Here is a 19858-nt window from a genome sequence, read left to right on the forward strand (position 1 = left end):
GCAGTTTTCTTTGGAGGCAAAAATCTCGTGACACTAAAACATGATGATGAACAAATTATGTGCAAGTGTGGAGAAAAAATAGCTTTTGATACCACGTGATCTGAGAGCTCATTATGCATCCACATGAAAAGCCCTAACTACCATGCAATTATAATACTAGAGCATAAATAAGGGTGTGCCATGCGTGATAGCATATAAAAACTCACAAGTGGATGGCATTTTAATGGTGTAATACACTCGTGAAAGCAACCTGATTAGGAATATTTAATTGCATTACAATTATATAGACATCTTCTGTATCATCTTTCAATCAAGAATGTTTCATTTTGACTGTCTTACTAATTGTGAGACCTATACTCCAAATATGCATCTTCCCTCCTTCACCTCCAGTAGTGCATCCTAGATCCAGCCAGCTTCACCTGTCAACCTGAGTGCCAAGCCAAGCGGGATTGGGAACTGGGTAGGGTGCAAAATACCCATTGAAAAACAAACCCATTGCTGTTGACTTGATTCTGACTCATAGCAACCCTATAGGACAGAGTAGAACTGCTCCATAGGGTTTCCAGGGAGCGGCTAGTGGATTCCAACTGCCAACCTTTAGGTTAGCAGCCTGAGCTATTAACCACCGTGCCACCAGGGCTCCACTGGTGATCCAATATGGACAGCTAGTAACCACGCAAAGTGATAACTAGATATATTCCTCTCTTCTCTAATTATATCCCAAACTTACTGACTCCAGTGAAGGTAAAACATTTTGTAAAAATTTGGAAATTCTTGAAATGGCATTTATTCTAGGAAAGTCTAAAGAAAATTAGAAAATTTAAAGATGAATGAAGTTATGAAAAGACATAAAGCTGGTGATTATGAGTGATTTCCTTAATGCCTGCTAAAAGTCAGAGAAAAGAGACATGCCCCTATGTATATATATGAGCTGTGAGAAAAGCTGGGGGAAAAACCTCATAACATTTTGAAAGCAGTTTTTCAGACGTTTTCTGAATTTGAATATCTTACTTTGATATTTAGGAATGGCTTGGTCACTTCTTCCTTAGGCCTCTAGGGCAATCAATTGTAGGTCCTTATTGGCTCTACTCATTGATTCCAGTGTGCCTGCAGTCTGAAAGCCACTTCTGCCTCTAGGCTGCAAAACAGAGTTCTTCCCTTAGGAAGTAGGTGATTCAATATCAGAAACTTTCTCTAAAACACTTATCTTTAATTTTATCATCTCCAAGCTGAGATCCCTGATACTTGCATAGGCAGCTAAGGTAAAGCTAAGATAAGCTGAATCTGGTCTCTCTGAATTTGTGTCCACCTTTACCTTAGCTGGAAACCCTTGTGGCACAGTGGTTAAGTGCTACCACTGCTAACCAAAGGGTCGGCAGTTTGAATCCACCAGGTGCTCCTTGGAAACTCTACGGGGCAGTTCTACTGTGTCCTATAGGGTCACTATGAGTTGGAATTGACTCAGTGGCACTAGGTTTGGTTTTTTTGGTTTTGCCTTAGCTAAACTCTTAGCTGGACCTCTGGTCAAACTCACTTTAAATATTTGTGAAACGTTCTCCTTGCTGACTTTCTATCAATTTTATTTATTATTCCCAGTATGGAAATAATTCTCATAAAAATTATGCGGAAGGCACATAAGCGTGTGAAGGCAGGGTCTTACCTATGTTGTTAAAAAAAAAAAAAAAAATCCAAAACCATTGCTGTCAAGTCGATTCCGACTCATAGCGACCCTATAGGACAGAGTAGAACTGCCCCATAAAATTTCCAAGGAGCACTCAGTGGATTCGAACTGCAGTCTTTTTGGTTAGCGGCTTTAGCACTTAACCACTACACCACCAGGGTTTCCTGTGTTGTTGACTCATGTGTAATAACAACCTACTTGAGCACCTTTTCAACTGGAGAAATTTAATGACTATGTGTTGTGTATACTATAAGGAGCACTAAGACTGGATTTGAGACACCCAAGTTAAATATTTAGGAGATCATCTATCATTACTGTTCTTCCATTTCCTTCTCTATAAAATTGAGCCAAATAATGTCTATCTCATCTTAGAGGTTTGTTGTGAGAATCAAAAGATAAGTGAAAATAGTTTGTAAACTTCTGTGCAACATATTTACTGTAATCAGTAAACTACATCACTCACATAAACATTACTACACCATGTGACAAAAAAAAAAAAAGTTCATGTCTTTCTTGTTTTGGTTTTGTTTGCATGTTTTAGAAGACCAGATAAACTAGAATGAATATACTCCATGCAGAATTTTAAAAAAGGAGTTAAAACTGTAGTGACTTGAATCACATAATCTTTGAAGTCATTCCCTAATTTTATGAATATTTATTAAGCACCTATTTTATGTCAATAACTCTAGTTGTCCCTGAGAATAATACTAATAATAATAATGAATCACGGACACGGCCTTCAAGGAACTTAGAATTTAGTGGTCAGAAAATGTGGTTTAAAGGCAAAAATGAAATTGTGACAAAAAAACTCATTCTACCTGAGAGCTTATACGTGTTTTGTAAATGAAGAGGATTATTAGCAACACTATGCTAAATGACTGCAAAATGCTGATGTTTAGTTCAAGTATTTACAAGAGGGAACAGAATATTTGTGAGTTTTCCTGCATATTTACGTGTGTGTTCAAACAGCTGCTAGAGAACAAAGCGTTTTGCTATAAATACTCTCAAATCTCACTTCCAGAAAACTTTGTCTATAAAACAAGTTATTTCCATAGATACACTGAAGCTGCATAGAATTTGCTTTTAAAGCATAAAATAGGATTAGATGCTTGAGTCAGCTGTGAAGTATTTTTTTCATTCAACTCACATTCTAATTCTTCACCCTGTGGATCAGGCTGAGGCCTGGTACACTTTGAAAGTGATAATGCAATTTAAAACATGCAGAAGCAACCCAGTGGGGAGCATAACTTTAACATTATATTTTCCAGAGCTTCCCATGTGTACCTTCCAGTGAAATTTTTTTGGGCGGTGGGGAGGGTAGACTGGGAAATACATCAATCCATCATTCTAACTCCTCATGTGTCAACCAAACCAACCTTATTCCAGAGAGAAGTGAACATGTTTCACGACAAAATGTAAACAAAGTTTTATTTCTTTTCCAAGATGGAAGATGAAAAACTACATAGAGACTAGGGGTTTGGGTTTAGGGAGCTAAGTTACACAAAAACTTTAAGAAAGTTGATTTTAACCATTGACGTTAAAATTATCTCTATGCTGCCCAGTCACTAAAGCAAAGAAGGAAAAAAGAAAAAAAAATATAGCTGTGTTTCTATTGTATGTTGTTTTTCTTGTGTTCCGCTTTCTTTGTTTTTTTGACAAAAGGGAGTTTACTACTTCTTTAGAACAGGCATACAATTTATACACTAAATTCTGAGATGACTTCCTCATTTGAGAATAATTTTCAGCACCATCGTGTGCCCAGCCCTGTACTAGGCTCCGAGAATACAGTGGTATTCTTCCATCATGAAGCTTATGTTCTAGCAAGGAGGATGGACCTTGGGTAAATAACCACCATTTAAAAGTACATATTGTAAACAGTGCTATACAGAAAAAGTAAGACATGATCAAGGATCATAGTGGGAGACCTGTTCAGAGAGAATTAGGAAGGCCTCAGAGAAGTGAGACTTAAGGAAGAGATACTATGAAAGATAAAAAGGTGTAAAGAGTGGAGAAAAAGTGAGAGCAGAAATTTCTAGGCAACGTCTCGAGGAAGGAAACATCGTAGCCTTGTTCAGAAACTGACTAAAGTCAGCATTCTTTGAATATGGCAGGAGGATATTGAAAACCAGGAAGATAATTTCGAATTTTAATTTAGACACAATCTGAATCCATTGAAAAGTTTTTAGAGGTGTGACCTGAATCAGATTTGCATTTTTTTAATTTATTTTGTTTTTGTTGTTGAGAAAATACACAGCAAAACATAAACCAATTCACCTATTTCTACATGTACAATTCAGTGACATTGATTACATTCTTCAAGTTGTACAACCATTCTCACCCTCCTTTTCTGAGCTGTCCTCCCCCATTAACATAAACTCATTGCCCCCTATGGTTTCTATCTAATCTTTGGAGTTGCTTTTGACCCTTCGATCCCATATAGATTTGCATTTTAAGAAAATCCATTTTGTGAAAAATGGATTGAAGAAAGGCAAAGGGTAATCAGGAGTCCATTTTAAAGGCTGTTGCAGAAGTCCAGATGTTAAAATGCTTGTGATTTGGCTCAGAGTATTGTCAGTGATGATGGAGAGAAATGGGTGGAACTGAGGTTTATCTTGGAGTTAGTGATGGAGTGGTGTCTGCAGTGGCTATCCGGTTTCTGCATGAAACACTGGGTGGGTAAATTACAGTTGGAGCTAGAGAGAATCAGATTCAGGAGTGGAGTACTGAAAAATCACTAGCTCTGTTCTGGATAGGTTAAGTTTGAGATGATTTTGAGACATCTAAGTGGCGGTGTCAATGAGACATTTGAGTAAATAGGTCTGGAGCTTCAGAAAAATATCTGGCCTGCAGATACAATCTGGGAGTTGTTGACTATACAGATGGTGTGTAAATGGCTCGAAAGTGGATGAAATTTTCTGAAGAGAAGAATGAAATAAAAAAAGATCTAGGATTAAGGCCTGAGGAATTCTAATTAAAAACAAACAAAACAAAGAACACAGAAACAAGTTGCTGTCAAGTCAATTCTGACTCATGGCAACCCCAGCGTGTCAGAGTAGAAATGTGCTTCATAGGGATTTCAGTGGCTAATTTTTCAGAGGTAGATTGCCAGGCATTTCTTTTGAGGTTCTCCTGCATGGGCTCGAACTTCCAACCTTTTGGTTAGCAGCCAAAGGCGTTAACTCTGCACCACTTAGAGACAAGTAACTCTAATACTTACCAATAAAAATAAATAAAAAATATAGAAGTAAATGAATGTAACTTTTCATTTTATCCAGGCTTTTTTATCAGGGGAAGCAGGATGTAGGGCAGCATTTTTTATGTTTTTAATCATTAGAGGTAAGATTAGTCCGGCAGTCCTTCAAGAGTAGGACCCGCAGGGCAACTGTATATTTCCTGATGCAGTATATTCTTCACTGGTATGTAAGCCCCTTCTGATATTGTTTGAGGAATGTAAATATAAGCTCATGGTCCTAGTTATGTGATGTTACGGGGGTATCAATTCCTTTTGAGATTTATCATTTATTTTCATCTTTTGGATTGTTAACCGTAGACATAGGCACAAAGTTGTCAGTTTATTTTCTCTATTACAGACACCTTTGTTGTGGGATCATTGCCAATTCAAGGCTCTAAATTTCATTTTCAGTTACATAAAAGTGTTTTACATTTTCTCCCCTTTGTCTTTTTTACTTCTCATTTTGAGTTTGCATACAGACATGCCAAAGAGACACTTAGCTTATAGGCTCAGTTTGGAAGCCAAGCGGAAGAGAGCACATACTGAACATATGTTCTGCTGATACTGATGAAGTGAGGTTGGAAGAGGCTTTGAAGCAGTCTATTTCTTCCCAACTACCACCCCCTCAATGAATATTTTGGCTACGCTCCTGCTACCCACTAAACCCACTGCCATCGAGTCGATTCCACACTCCTGCTAGAATATTCTAAATAAGTACCCCAGCTACGATAGTGATTTTGTATCCCAATGGTTCTAAAAACCTTCAGGGTGATTCAAATTGCTCTACAAGTAGAACATAATAAAACCAAACAGAGCACTGGGTGGATTCTAGTTTTAGTAGTGGCATTGGATAAGATTTCCGTGCATGTTGCAAGGACTGGAAATTTTGTGACCAAGCAGTGCCCACCAGAGAACAAGTGCTCAATAGATGATGAAAGCAGACAGGAAGGGGGAGCTATATCTTGGGGAGATAGATTTGAATTTAAATAATCTATTCAATCTAGCCTTAGAGATGATATTTTGCTAAATTATGCACACATGCACACACACACACACACACACACACACATACATGAGCCCTGGTGGCACAGTGGCTAAGAACTTGGCTGCTAACCAAAAGGTCAGTTGTTCAAATCCACCAACCACTCGTTGGATACCCTACTGGGCAGTTCTACTCTGTCCTATGGAGCCATCATAAGCCAGAATCAACTCGACTGCAATGAGTTTAGTTTATAAAAATGAACCATCATGTCCTTCACAGCATACCTTTAGTATTCCTACCAGAAATATGAGTTATAATTATAATAGCATTTATTTTCTTACATATGTCTAAATTTTAGGTCACTGTAAATTTATAATTCAATGCCATCTTAATAAAATGAATGATGCACTTCATCAGGAATTTAAAATAATCCTATAGTGCTTTGCTGGGCCAAGTGGATAAGACAACATTTTAGTTCAGAGTGTATTTCCTTTGGAATACCTGCTACATAATGTAAATGTGGACGTTCTATAAGCAATTCCTGCTAAGAGCTGCTGGAGTATGGTACATCTGTTTAATTTTTCTTGAAAATAAAAATATGTACATTTTTTCTTAGTTATGGAAGAAAGATAGGAAATAATTTTTTTTAACTAATTCCACAGAGGAATTCTCTGATTTAAAAAAAAAAAAAAATGACAGGAGAGCATATGTCTTAGTCATTTAGTGCTGCCATAGCAGAAATACCACAAGTGGATGGCTTTAACAAAGAGAAATTTATTTACTCACAGTAAAAAAGTAGGCTAAAAGTCCAAATTCAGGGTGTCCGCTCCAGGGGAAGGCTTTCTCTCTCTGTGGGCTCTGGAGGAAGATCCTTGTTCCTCAATCTTCCCCTGGTTGAGGAGCTTCTCAGGTGCAGGGACCCCAGGTCCAAAACTCTGCTCCTGGTGCTGCTTTCTTGGTGGTATGAGTTCCCCAGCTCTCTGCTTGCTCCCCTTTCCTTTTATCTTTTGTAAGATAAAAGGTGGTGCGGGCCATGCCCTAGGGAAACTCCCTTTACATTGGATCAGGGCTGTGACCTGGTAGGGGTGTTACAATCACACCCTAATCCTCTTTAACGTAAAATTACAATCACAAAGTGGAGGACAACCACACAACATGGCCCAGCCAGATTGATACACACGTTTTTGTGGGGACATAATTCAATCCATGGCACCATATCAAAGCAGAAGCCTCCAAATTAACTTTTTTGTCTTTGAATGTGCAAAGGGCAGAACGAAGTAACAGTACAAAACAAATTTGTAAGGCCTGTGAACATTCCTGAGAACTGGTGTGTGTGCTCTGCTCTCCTTGATTTTTTTTGCTTCTGAACAAGTGGATTTGGCTTTATTTATTTATTTACTTTTCCCAGCTTACAAGCATTGTTGTGTCTGGACAGCTATTAGTTCAAATTGAACTGATTTTCCAGTTCTATAAAGCTCTTCATCTGCATCGTGGATCAAGTACATTAAGTTACTGCCTGCAGTGCACGGTTGGAAATCATTCTCTTCGGCAGCATTCTGTTTTGTCTCATTTTTATTTTATATCCAATGTTCCTATACACTCACATAGCTCAGACTTTCAACAGACAAATATCTTCTATTCTTCCTTGACTCTTCTTAGAACATTTTAAATTGGCATGCTCTCTTTTGTCAGTTAAATACCGAATCACTTGCAAACAGCTCTGTTTGCTTGCATGAATATTTTTAAAAATGCTCCACAGACCTAGAAGATTGAAATGGAATGTTGGAAACATTCAAGCACAGTTTCCTCTAATTCTCTTGAGAGGGGAGAGGTGTTTGGCATGAACTAGCAAGAGAAATATTGTGTACCGAGACCATGATAACAGAAAGAAAGAGAGAGAGTGGGTGGAAGTAGAGATTGGCAATATATCGCTGTAAACAGTGTAGAAAGATTTTTTTTTAAGTTATTAAAAATTGAATGTATTGAAGAGAGTTATTTCATTGGCTGAATGATTTTTCCGTGTTAGGCCTCCAAGTTATCAGTTACATTAATGGTGATCTTCATAAGCCTGAGTATATTTCCTAACAAAAATTATTATTTGAGACATGAAAATGCATACTTATATGTATATGTGTGTATGTCTATACTGCTATATAAATATGTTTTAGTATCTTTGAGCACTAATAAGAAAAAATAAATATAATAATATGTGAGGAGCAGGCAGTGAAGACAGCTGCTTTTCAACATTCATTGTTGTGATTAGTGTCACTATTATTTTATGATATGCTAGTGTCCCTGGGTGGCTCAAGCAATTTGTAATTGGCTGCTAGCATGAAGATGGGTGGTTTGAACCCACCCAGTGGTGCCACAGAAAAAGAAAGCCTGGCTATCTCCTTCCACAAAGATTAAAGCCAACAAAACCCTATGGAACAGTTTCTACTCTTGGGTCTCCATGTTTTTGTGTGTGTGTGTGTGGGTGTTCCTTCATATTTTATCCTGTAGATGTTTAAATGAAGCAACTGCCTTCATTTTTTTCAGTTGTAATAAAGCTGCTGCCTTTTGATCTTCCTATCTTTGCTCTATGTGTTTATGTGTACGCATGTGTGTGGATATGGTAGTGTGTAGACGTAGATACACCTTCTCCTCACTTATGTACTGTCAAATTAGCTGACATTTCATGTTTATGACAATAGTAAAAAATCTACTCTCCTACAATTTTGTGCATTAATGAAGTATGCCTCACGGTAACAAACACTGAAGTGCAAGGTGAGAGTAACCCTGGCTTTGATGGTTAGGTTATGTGTCACCTTGCCTGGGCCATGATTCTCAGTGGTTTGGCAGTTATGTAATGATGTAATTTGCCATTTATGTAATGATGTAGTCATCCTCCATTTTATGATCTGATGTGGTCATCCTCCATTTTTGCATAATACCAATTTTGCATGATGACCTGGTGTTTGGAACCTAACCATATTGATAAGTGAGGAGGGGGTATTTGATCTTTATATTAATCTAGATTCTTGGTCACAAGCGACAGAAACCACTAATATTGTTTAAATTAAGCAGAACTTTATCTGAAATATATCACATAGCTCATAGAATTGAAGGAAAGATTTGAGAACCAGCCTCAAGTGATGATAAACATCAGGGTCATTCCTAGGTTTTAGTACATGAACAATTTAGGCACAGCCCCTTTACAGCCGTGCTATCAGTTTCCCCTCCCCCTGGTACTGCTGTTCCTGCCACTGTAATGATCTTGCCTTCCTTGTCTCCCCTGTCATTGCTTCACATGCTCAAGATTCAGAATCCAGGGCTAAAGTCATGTGCACACATCCTAAATCCTTAAGGGCAGGGAGAAGGAAAATCTCCCCCATTTCTGATTCCTTGGTGAGAGGTAGGACACTGCATGCCATAAGTACTAAACGCAATGCCAATTATGCAAGAAAAGAAATGGAGGCTGGGTGTTGAACTGCAAGAAAGGACAAAAGTCTACTACATTTTTCAAATAGGTTAGATTTTTCTTTGAACTATTTCACTGAGCTGTAATACCAAAACTCAGAATCTATACTTCCACTAAATCAAGGGTTTGATTAGCTTAATAACCTTTGTTTGCCAAATTTTCTTTCCAGAAAGATTGTATTAGTACATATATTTATTCCTACTGAATAAATTTGAATCTGAGTGCTGTTATATGCCAGCTAGTGTTAGTTATTAGGAAACCAGGAGTGCAAATGATGCTATCTCTGTATTCAATAATTTTATACACTAGATATCCACTGTAAAGATATTAAAGTTAACAGTATGATGAGGCATCTAATAAAATATCAATGAAGTACCAAGAAGGAAACAACTAATTTTGTATAGCAGAGTCAGGAAACACTTTCAGAGAGCAAGAGATATTTGAGCTGAGTCATGAAAGATGAAGAGATGACTATGTAACAAAAAGAACACTTTCTATGTAGGAAGGACAGGATAATGTCATGACAAAGAGCTTCCAAAGCACCTGATACATTTGCAAAGAGTAAGATGTCAGGACATTGTACATGTAGGAAAGCATGGAGGAGTATGGTAACAGATGAGTTAAGAGAGGTATATAGGCCACTGATTATAAATGTTCAGATTACTGAGGAGTTTGGCCTACCATGCTGTAGGCAACAGGGAATTCACAAAGGTCTTTAAGCAAGAAGGTTACGCTATTGATTTAATTTTAGGAGGATAATTTCAGTGGCAGTGCAGAAGATCAGTGGGCATGGAGTCGAGGCAGGAAGATTAGTAGAGTCTCCTTGCAATAGATGTAAGATAAGAATAAACTGGTCTACTCCAATTCATGGTGACCCCATGTGTGTCAGAGTAGAACTGTACTCCATAATAGGGTTTTCAAATGCCTGATTTTTCAGAGGTAGATCACCAGGCTTTTTGTCTGAGGCACCTTTGGGTAGACTGGAACCTCTAACCTTTCATTTAGTAGTCGAGCGTTAACGATTTGCAGCACCCAAGGACTCCCTATCTGTATACATCTACCCATAAACTTATATTTTTTGATGTAGCACAAACTTCATCCCTAAACATTTCATCATAAATATCAGTAACTAGAGTTCAATATTGGTTTACTTTTTTTTTTTTTAAGGTAAAACCTACAGTGAAGTATACAAATACTCACTGAGTATAACATTCACTCACTGAGTGTAACATTGAGTGACTTTTAACGAATGTTGTTGCTGTTAGGTGCCATCGAGTTGGTTCTGATTCACAGCAACCGCATGTACAACAGAAAGAAACACTGCCCAGCCCTGCACCATCCTCACAATCGTTGTTATACTTCAGCCCATTGTTGCAGCCACTGTGTCAGTCCATCTTGTTGAGGGTCTTACTCTTTTTTGTTGACCCTCTACTTTACCAAGCATGATGTCCTTCTCCAGGGACTGATCCCATCTGACATGTCTGAAGTATGTGAGACGTCATCTTGCCATCCTTGCTTCTGAGGATCATTCTGGTCATACTTCTTCCAAGACAGATCTGTTTGTTCTTTTGGCAGTCCATGGTATATCCAGTATTCTTCTCCAATACCACAATTCAAAGGCGTCAATTCTTCGGTCTTCTTTATTCATCGTCCAGCTTTCGGATGCATAAGAGACTACTGAAAACACCAATTTGAAATTGAAAATACGAATTACTATCAAGCATAATAATCCCAGAAATTTCCTTTATACCTCTTCCTAGTCAGTCCCCACCCTCAATCCTCCAGAGGCGACCATTCTTCCTGTTTTATTTTCTCCATAGATTAGGTTTGCCAAATCTAAGAGTCCATATAAATGAATAATAGAGTATCTATTCTTGTGTAAAGTTTCTATTACACCAATTAACATAAAACCTAAGAACCTTGTAAATATATATATCATTATCCACCCACCTACACTATTCCTTTGTTATTGTTGTCCCATGCATTACATTTATATGTATTGGAAATACCACAAAGCATTATTTTAATTTTTGCTTTAAACATTCACATTTATTTTGAAGCACTTAAGAGGACAAAAAAAAATCTATTGATTTTTCTTGAAGTTTATCTATACTTTCTTTTGTCTTCTGCAATTGTATTTTTCTTAATCTCATGCAGTAAATTGCTTTTATTCCAGATATTGTACTTTTCAGGTCTAGAATTTACACTGAGTATTTTATGTGATTTCTATTTCTCTGCTGAGATTTTCTATTTTTCTTTTCATTACACACATATGTCTTTGTGGTATGCTTGAACATAATTTTATAAAGCTGCTTTAAAATATTTGTATGCTAATTCCAACATCTAAGGTGCCTTGGAAGAAGTACAGCCAGAATGCTCCTTAGAAACAAGGATGGCAAGACTTCATCTCACATACTTTGGACGTGTTATTAGGAAGGACCGGTCCCTGGAGAAGAACACCATGTTTGGTAAACTAGAGGGTCAGTAAAAAAGAGGAAAACCCTCAAAGAGATGGATTGACACAGTGGCTACAGCAATGGTTGCAAGCATAACAACAATCCTGAGGATGGTGCAGGATGGAGCAGTATTTCGTACTGTTGTACATGGGGTCACTATGAGTCTGAATGGACTTGATGGCGCCTAACAACAACAACAAATTTCAACATCTGGTCCACCTCAGTATTATTCTCAATTGATTGCTGTTTCTCTTAAGTATGGGTTACATTTTATTGTTGCTTTTTATGTCTGGTGTTTGCTTTTTTTTTTTTTTTTTAATTCTATTTGAATATTCTCAGTGATATATTGTAGAAACTCTGGATTCTGTTACCATCCTCTGGAGAACTAACCAAAAAACCTGTTGCCCTTGAGTCGTTTCGGACTCATAGCAACCCTACAGGACAAAGTAGAACTGCCCCATAGGGTTTCCAAGGAGCACCTGGTGGATTCGAACTGCTGACGTTTTGGTTAGCAGCTGAACCCTTAACTACTATGCCACCAAGGTTTTCCTCTGGAAAGCAGTGACTCACTTTTCTTTTTTGTTATATCAGTTAGTTAACTTGGCTGGATTCAAACTCCAGACTCTTGTCTTCGCTGTGGAGTGCAGCATCAGTAATCTCTACTCAGTTCATTAAGCCCTTGCTGGGGTGCTTGGAGTCTGCCTAGGGATGTGTAGGTCTAGGATCAGTGAAAGATTTGGACAGTTTGTAAACGGATTTGGAAACTCCCTTTCTATGGCTCTCTCTTTTCCAGTATTTTTCCCCTGACTTTACAATTGCTGTGGTTACCCTCAGTTCCATTCTCTGATTCTTCAAGCCAGTAAAACTGTGGGTTTCTATTTTAATTTCATCCATTCCATATGATGCAGTCTGGGGCTCATCTAGGGTATTTTTTTTCTTTCTTCTAAGCATACCCAACCCTCACGGCTTACCATTTTTTCTTGTTCTCTAGTGTCTTCAGGTATGTGTTTTTAATATTATGTCCAGAGTTAATAGCCGTTTTTTTTTTTTTTTTTCTGGGTTTGAGTGTCTTCAGGTATGTGTTTTTAATATTATGTCCAGAGTTAATAGCTGTAGGAAGTTTGGTTCAATAAGATCTACTCCAAAACTACTAAAAATAGACCTGGTATTATATATATAATTTTAGATAATATATAATTTAAAAAATGCTTCTGCCACTTAAAACTAGAACGTGGGGTTTTCAGAATGAAGATCATCAAAATCATGCAAACACGTATGAATCTACCACGTTATCTGAGCAAGCAAATATAGAAAAAAACGTAGCCAAATAAAAATAGTAAAAAATTTGATGAATTTTCTAAATGTTTGTCATATCATTGCAGAATGTATTTTTCACATGAAATAGACTCAGCCTTTTTCTTTATTTTCTATTTACCAAAATTATTATTACCAGATATATTATCCTATATATACCATATATTCTAAACTCTAATAAAATGTATACAGATGTTTAAAAAAAGTATTGTTTTTTGTTCAGACTTTGTTCCTTGTAACCACAAATCTAACTGAATTTATTTAGTCTAAACCAAAACCAAATCAAACCCTTTGCTGTCGAGTCGATTCTGACTCGTAGTGACCCTATAGGACAGGGTAGAACTCCCCCAAAGGGTTGCCAAGGAGAGCCTGGTGGATTTGAACTGCCAACCTTTTGGTTAGCAGCTGAACTCTTAACCACTACGCCACCAAGGTTTCCTTATGTAGTCTAGGTACTATTAAAAAATATCAGTCACAATTATATGGATATTGAACACTAGCTTTTATGTCAGTAACATTACAATTAAGAGGCTGTAAGTCAATACTCTATAAAAGCTCATCAGCTATTTGCAGTTCATTTACACTTGCAATGTTTATTTTGTTGTTTTTGTTAGGTGCCTTCAAGTCACTACCAATTCACTGTTACACTGTGTACAACAGAATGAAACACTGCCTACTCCTGTGCCATACTCACAATCATTGCTATGTTTGAGCCCACTATTGTAGCCACTGTGTCAATCCATCTTATTGAGGAACTTCCTCTTTTTTGCAACCCTGTCTTTAACCAAGCATGATGTTCTTTTCCAGTCATGATTCCCTCCTGATAATACGTCCAAAGTATGTGAAATGAAGTCTCTCCATCCTTGCTTCTAAGGAGCACGCTGACTACATTTCTTCCAAGAGAGACTTGTTGGTTCTTCTAGCAGTCTGTGGTATATTCAGTATTCTTCCCCAATACCAGGAAACCCTGGTGGCATAGTGGTTAAGTGCTACTTCTGCTTACCAAGAGGTCAGCGGTTCGAATCCGCCAGGTGCTCCTTGGAAACTCTATGGGGCAGTTCTACTTTGTCCTACAGAGTCACTGTGAGTCGGAATCGACTCGATGGTATTGGGTGTGGTTTGGTTGGTTTCCCCAATACCATAATTCAAAGGCATCAGTTCATCTTCAGTTTTCATTATTCGTTGCCCTACTTTCGAATGGATATATGAGGCAATTGAAAATACCATGGCTTGGGTCAGGTGCACTTTAATCCTCGAGGTGACATCTTTGCTTTTCAACACTTTAAAGTGGCCTTTTACAGTGCATTTGGCCAATACAATACATCCTTTGATTTCTTGATTGATACTTCCATGGGTGTTGATTGTGGATCCAAGTAAATATAAAATCCTTGACAACGTCAATATTTTCTTCATTTATCACGATGTTGTTTAAAGGTCCAGTGGTAAGAATTTTTGTTTTCTTTGTGTTGAGGTGAAATTCATACTGCAGGCAGTAGTCTTCAACCTTTATCAGTAAGTTCTTCAAGTCCTCTTCAATTTCAGCAAGCAAGGTTGTGTCATCTTCATATCACAGGTTCTTAATGAGTCTTCCTCCAATCCTGATGCCCTGTTCTTCATATAATCCGGTTTCTCAGATTATGTGTTCAGCATTAAAAAAAAAAAAAAAATCAACATAGAGGTTGAATAAGTACGGTAAAAGAATAAAACCTTGATGCTCACCTTTCCTGATTTTAAACTGTGCAGTATCCCCTTATTCTGGTTGAACAACTGCTTCTTGATCTATGTACAGGTTCCTTTTGATCACAATTAAGTGCTCTGGAATTCCCATTATTCCCAATGTTATCCATAATTTGTTGTGTCCCACATAGTTGAATGCCTTTGCATAGTCAATAAAACACAGGTAAACATCTTTCTGATATTCTCTGCTTTCAGCCAAGATCCATCAGACATCAGCAGTGGTATCCCTGGTTCCTTGTCCTCTTCTGAATTCAGCTTGAATTTCTGCAGTTCTCTGTCAGTGCACTGCTACAACTCTTTTTGAATTATCTGCACCAAAATTTTTCTTGGGTGTTATATAAATGATGCTGTTTGATAATTTCTGCATTCTGTTGAAACAATTTTCTGTGGAATGGGTACACGTATGTACCTCTTCCAGTTGGTTGGCCAGGTAGCTGTCTTCCAAATTTCTTGGCATAGACAAGTGAATGCTTCCAGAAGTGCATCCATTTGTGGAAACATTTCAACTGGTATTCCGTTAATTCCTGGAGCTGTGTTTTTGTCTGATGCCTTCAGTGCAGCTTGGACTTTTTTCTTCAGTACCATCGGTTCTTGGTCATATGCTACCTCCTGAAATGGTTGAAATTGACCAATTATTTTTGGTTCAATAACTCTTTGTATTCCTTCCATATTCTTTTGATGCTTCCTGCATCATTTAAGATTTTCCCTATAAAATTGCAACACAAGGCTTGAATTTTTTCTTTAGTTTTTTCAGCTTGAGAAATGCCTAGTGTGTTCTTCCTTTTTGGCTTTCTAACTCCAGGTCTTTGTACATTTCATTATAACACTTGACTTTGCCTTCTCGAGCTTCCCTTTGAAATCTGCTGTTCAGTTCTTTTACTTCATCATTTCCTCCATTCACTTTAGCTGTTCTACATTCAAGAGCAAGTTTCAGAGTCTCTTCTGACATCCATTTTGGCCTTTCCTTTCTTTCCCATCTTTTTAATGACTTTTCACTTTTTTTCATGTGTGATGTCCTTGATGTCTTTCTGCAATTTGTCTGATCTTTGGTTATTAGCATACAATGCGTCAAATCTATTCTTTTTTAATCGTGCTTTAAGTGAAAGTTTACAGAGCAAATTCTTTTCTCATTAAACAGTTATTACACATATTGTTTTGTGACATTGGTTGCCAGCCCCATGATGTGTCAGCCTTCCTGTCTCCTCTTGCCTTCTTGTGCTTGTCTCTGGGCTGCTGTGCCCACTTAGTCTTGTATACATGGTTGAGCTATGTGTGCTATTGTTTGCTTTATAGGCCTGTCTATTCTTTAGATGGCTTGTAAATTCTAGTGGGATATGCACAAGTTCTTATTTGGGTTCTTGTGGACTTGTTTTAATTTGCTTCAGCTTCAATTTGAACTTGCATATGAACAATTGATGATGTGTTCTGCAGTTGTTCCCTAGCCTTATTCTGAATGATAATATTGAGCTTCTCCATTGTCTCTTTCCTCAGCCGTAGTCGATTTGATTTCCATATTTTCCATCTGGTGAGGTCTGTGTGTACAGTTGCCATTTGTGTCGTTTAACCAAGGTATTTGCAATGAAGACGTTGTTGGTCTTGCAAAATTCTGTCATGCCATCTCTGAAGTCATTTCTATCACCAAGGTCATATTTTCCAACTACTGACCTTCTTTGTTTCCAGCTTTCACATTCCAATCACCAGTAATTACCAATACATCTTGATTGCATGTTTTATCAATTTCAAACTGCAGAAGTTGATAAAAAGCTTAAATTTCTTCAATTTTGGCATTATTGGTTGGTGTGTAAATTTGAAAAATCACCATATTAGCTGGTCTTCCGTGTAGACATATGGATATTGTTCTATCACTGATAGTGTTAAACTTCAGGATACATCTTGGAGTGTTCTTTTTGACAACGAGTTTGATGCTGTTCCTCTTCAATTTGTCATTCCCAGCATTGTAGACCGTATAATTTTCTGATTCAAAATGACCAATACCAGTCCATTTTAGCTCACTAATGCCTGGTAACCCTGGTGGTGTAGTGGTTAAGAGCTATGGCTGCTAACCAAAAGGTCAGCAGTTTGAATCCACCAGGCACTCCTTGAAACCAAATAGGGCAGTTCATTGATCTTCAAGTGTTCCTTTTCATTTTTGACAACTTCCAATTTTCCTTGATTTATACTTTGTACATTCCTTTCCATTACATTATATAGTGTTTACATAATCTTATATCATGTAATGTTTACATAATTTTAATCAAATATCACATTTAATTGAGCAATAAATATTGTACTAAATATTATAATGTAAACATTACATTGTATAGTGTTTACATCATCTTAATCAAATATCCCATATTGAATATGACAGTAAATATTGTTCTGCTACTGTTGAAGGGGAATAAACAGGTATATTCTAGTACACTAACATTTAATGAAAATGGTCTGTAATCTATAATACAACACACTGAAGAGTCAGTAAAAGTTCAGATACAGATGAACTTTTCAAAATGATCATTAGTAATTAATTGGGGACTTTCCTGACCAATGTACTTTACTAATTTTAAAAAATAAACAACAAAACAATTGATACAATTTTAAAAAAGGACTGTTCTCTGACCACAAAGCATGGTAATTAAACTGTGAAAAGATCAATTTTGAGCACCAGATCAATAAATGTAACAGAAACAAAGTGATGGAAAGAAGTGAAAGATAATAAATGTATATTTTATTAATATCTTTATAGGCAGCAAACTCAATTAAGCAATAGTGGGGTGATGATTTGGTAAATTAGTTCCTTTATTAAATATATAAATTGATAATCTTTGTTGAGGACTAGGTTCTGGCTCTTCTTCATGCCTAAAAAAGGCATGAATCTTCTGAGTTCAAGAGTTGAGTTTAGATGTTAGTTATAAATCTTACTAATTCATAGTTTTGTGAAAATTGTTTATCTTCTCTGAGCTGCAATTTCTTTGTTAAATGGAACTAAAATCTACGCAAGGGGCCTACTGGGCATTAAATAATATGAAGAATATGAAATAAGTTTGGAATCAATGCAACTTCCAAACCTATAGTCTTGTTGTGTTGTTGTTGTTGCTATCGAGTCAATTCCAACTCATGGTGACCCCATGCATTATGGAGTAGAACGGCTCCATAAGGTTTTTTTTTTACTGCAACCTTAATGGAAGCAGATTGCCAGGACTTTTCTCCTGTGGTACCACTGAATAGGTTTGATCTGCTAACCTCTAGGTTAGCAGTCAAGTACAAACTGTTTGTACCACCTAGGGACCTAGTCCTTTTATAGTTAGGTCATTAATCCATTCATTTTATTCTGTGGGTAAATTCAGATGTAATTCAGTTATATATTTTCTGTACATACAATGTAGAGTAAAATAAGTTCACCAGAGATCTTCACATATTGATACCCTGCTATGATTACTCAGGCCTGGAATGGTACAAGTGTGGCTGGTTCAAATCACATCCCACAGAGCTGCAGCAAAGCAGGGCATGGGGAGACTTACCCAGATGTGTAAAACAAAACCTAAGGTGAGGGTCAGAACTAGGCCAGAGGTTGAGAAAGTGTCAAAGATCACTGAATGAAACTGAAAATGTTCTGAGGCAGTTTTTGAGATGTTCACCTGTGTCTGAGATGGCTTTGCTTGAAGGGTTTGGAAAGAGCTTGACTACTTAATCTCATTCTAAAATTGATCTTTTCACAATTTAATTACCTTGCTTTATGATCAGGGAACAGTTCTTTTTTAAAATTGTATCAATTGCTTTGCTGTTTATTTTTTAAAATTAGTAAAGTATATTGGTCAGGAAAGTCCCCAATTAATTGCTAATGATCATTTTGAAAAGTTCATCTGTGTCTGAACTTTTACTGACTCTTCAGTGTGTTGTATTATAGATTATAGACTATTTTTCATTAAATGTTAATTAGGCTATGCCTGTTTATTCCCCTTCAACAGCATCAGAACAATATTTACTGTCATATTCAATGTGGGGTGGGATGTTTGATTAAGATGATGTAAACACTATATAATGTGATGTTTACATTATAATATTTAGTACAATATATATTGCAAAAGGATGAGAGGTAGAGTTGTGACCTCTTAAAAAGATGTCCAGCACGTATTTTCCTTCTTAAATTTTTTGATATTATAATGAAAAAAAATACAATAAAACAAATTACTAATAGTAACCAATCAGTAGTTGCGTAGGCCTATATATGAATTATTATGTATACTCCATGTATGTAATCTATCTCTATTTCTATACCTGTATAGCTATGTAACTTTGCAGGTTAGAACCATTACAAATTCAAGTACTCTGCTAGTCACTCAACGTCGACACAAGCTTTCAGGGTAAAATCCATACCACATACTGTTCACTCTGCCTAATTTGTTGGCTTTTTTTCTTCTTTTTTTTCCCTACCTGATAAACTTCTGTTTATCTTTCAAGATTCAGCCTAAGACCACTTCCCACAATAAGCCTATCTTAACAGTCTTTTCATCCCCCAAATCTTTTATGCTCTCTGGCATATTTTGAGCATGTCTGCATGTGCTCAAAACGTATTTGCTGAAAGAATAATTGTATAGCTAAATACAAAATGCTGATGAATATCACAAGAGAAAGATACACAGACAGGCCTTATTTATTTAATCATATATTATTTACCAACTTAGAGAATAAAATGTCTAAGGTAGAGGGATAATTCTCTGGAAACAATTTAATTATTTTTAAATGTGTAACCTGACAAACTTTGCAAATTGTTTGAAGTATTTTAGAATAAGCCCTGTATACATAGACTTGATTAAAATAATAATAATAAAAAAAAGATACTAGCCTTGTATAGTACTTTACGCCTTATAAAACATTTTACATTTTCTCATTAAATAAAAATAGTTTTATGAGTGGCTAATGTTTTTCTAACCAGTAATCATATATCACATCAGCAGAATGTCTCAGAGCTGGGGGCCACAGAACATAGAAACAAAGG

The 19858-nt window shown here is 36.8% G+C and overlaps 1 protein-coding gene across 1 annotated transcript in view; it reads left to right on the top strand.

Moving 5' to 3' along the window:
* The first annotated feature begins 4271 nt into the window (after positions 1-4271).
* Positions 4272-19858, top strand: part of LAMA2 (laminin subunit alpha 2) — a 559790-nt gene continuing 544203 nt past the window's right edge. The window contains exon 1 of the mRNA XM_064294826.1: positions 4272-4353. Coding sequence (XP_064150896.1) covers positions 4272-4353 — 82 coding nt within the window. The remainder of the gene's footprint in view (positions 4354-19858) is intronic.

This window comes from Loxodonta africana, chromosome 1, assembly GCF_030014295.1.
Source record: "Loxodonta africana isolate mLoxAfr1 chromosome 1, mLoxAfr1.hap2, whole genome shotgun sequence".
Lineage (NCBI taxonomy): Eukaryota > Metazoa > Chordata > Mammalia > Proboscidea > Elephantidae > Loxodonta > Loxodonta africana.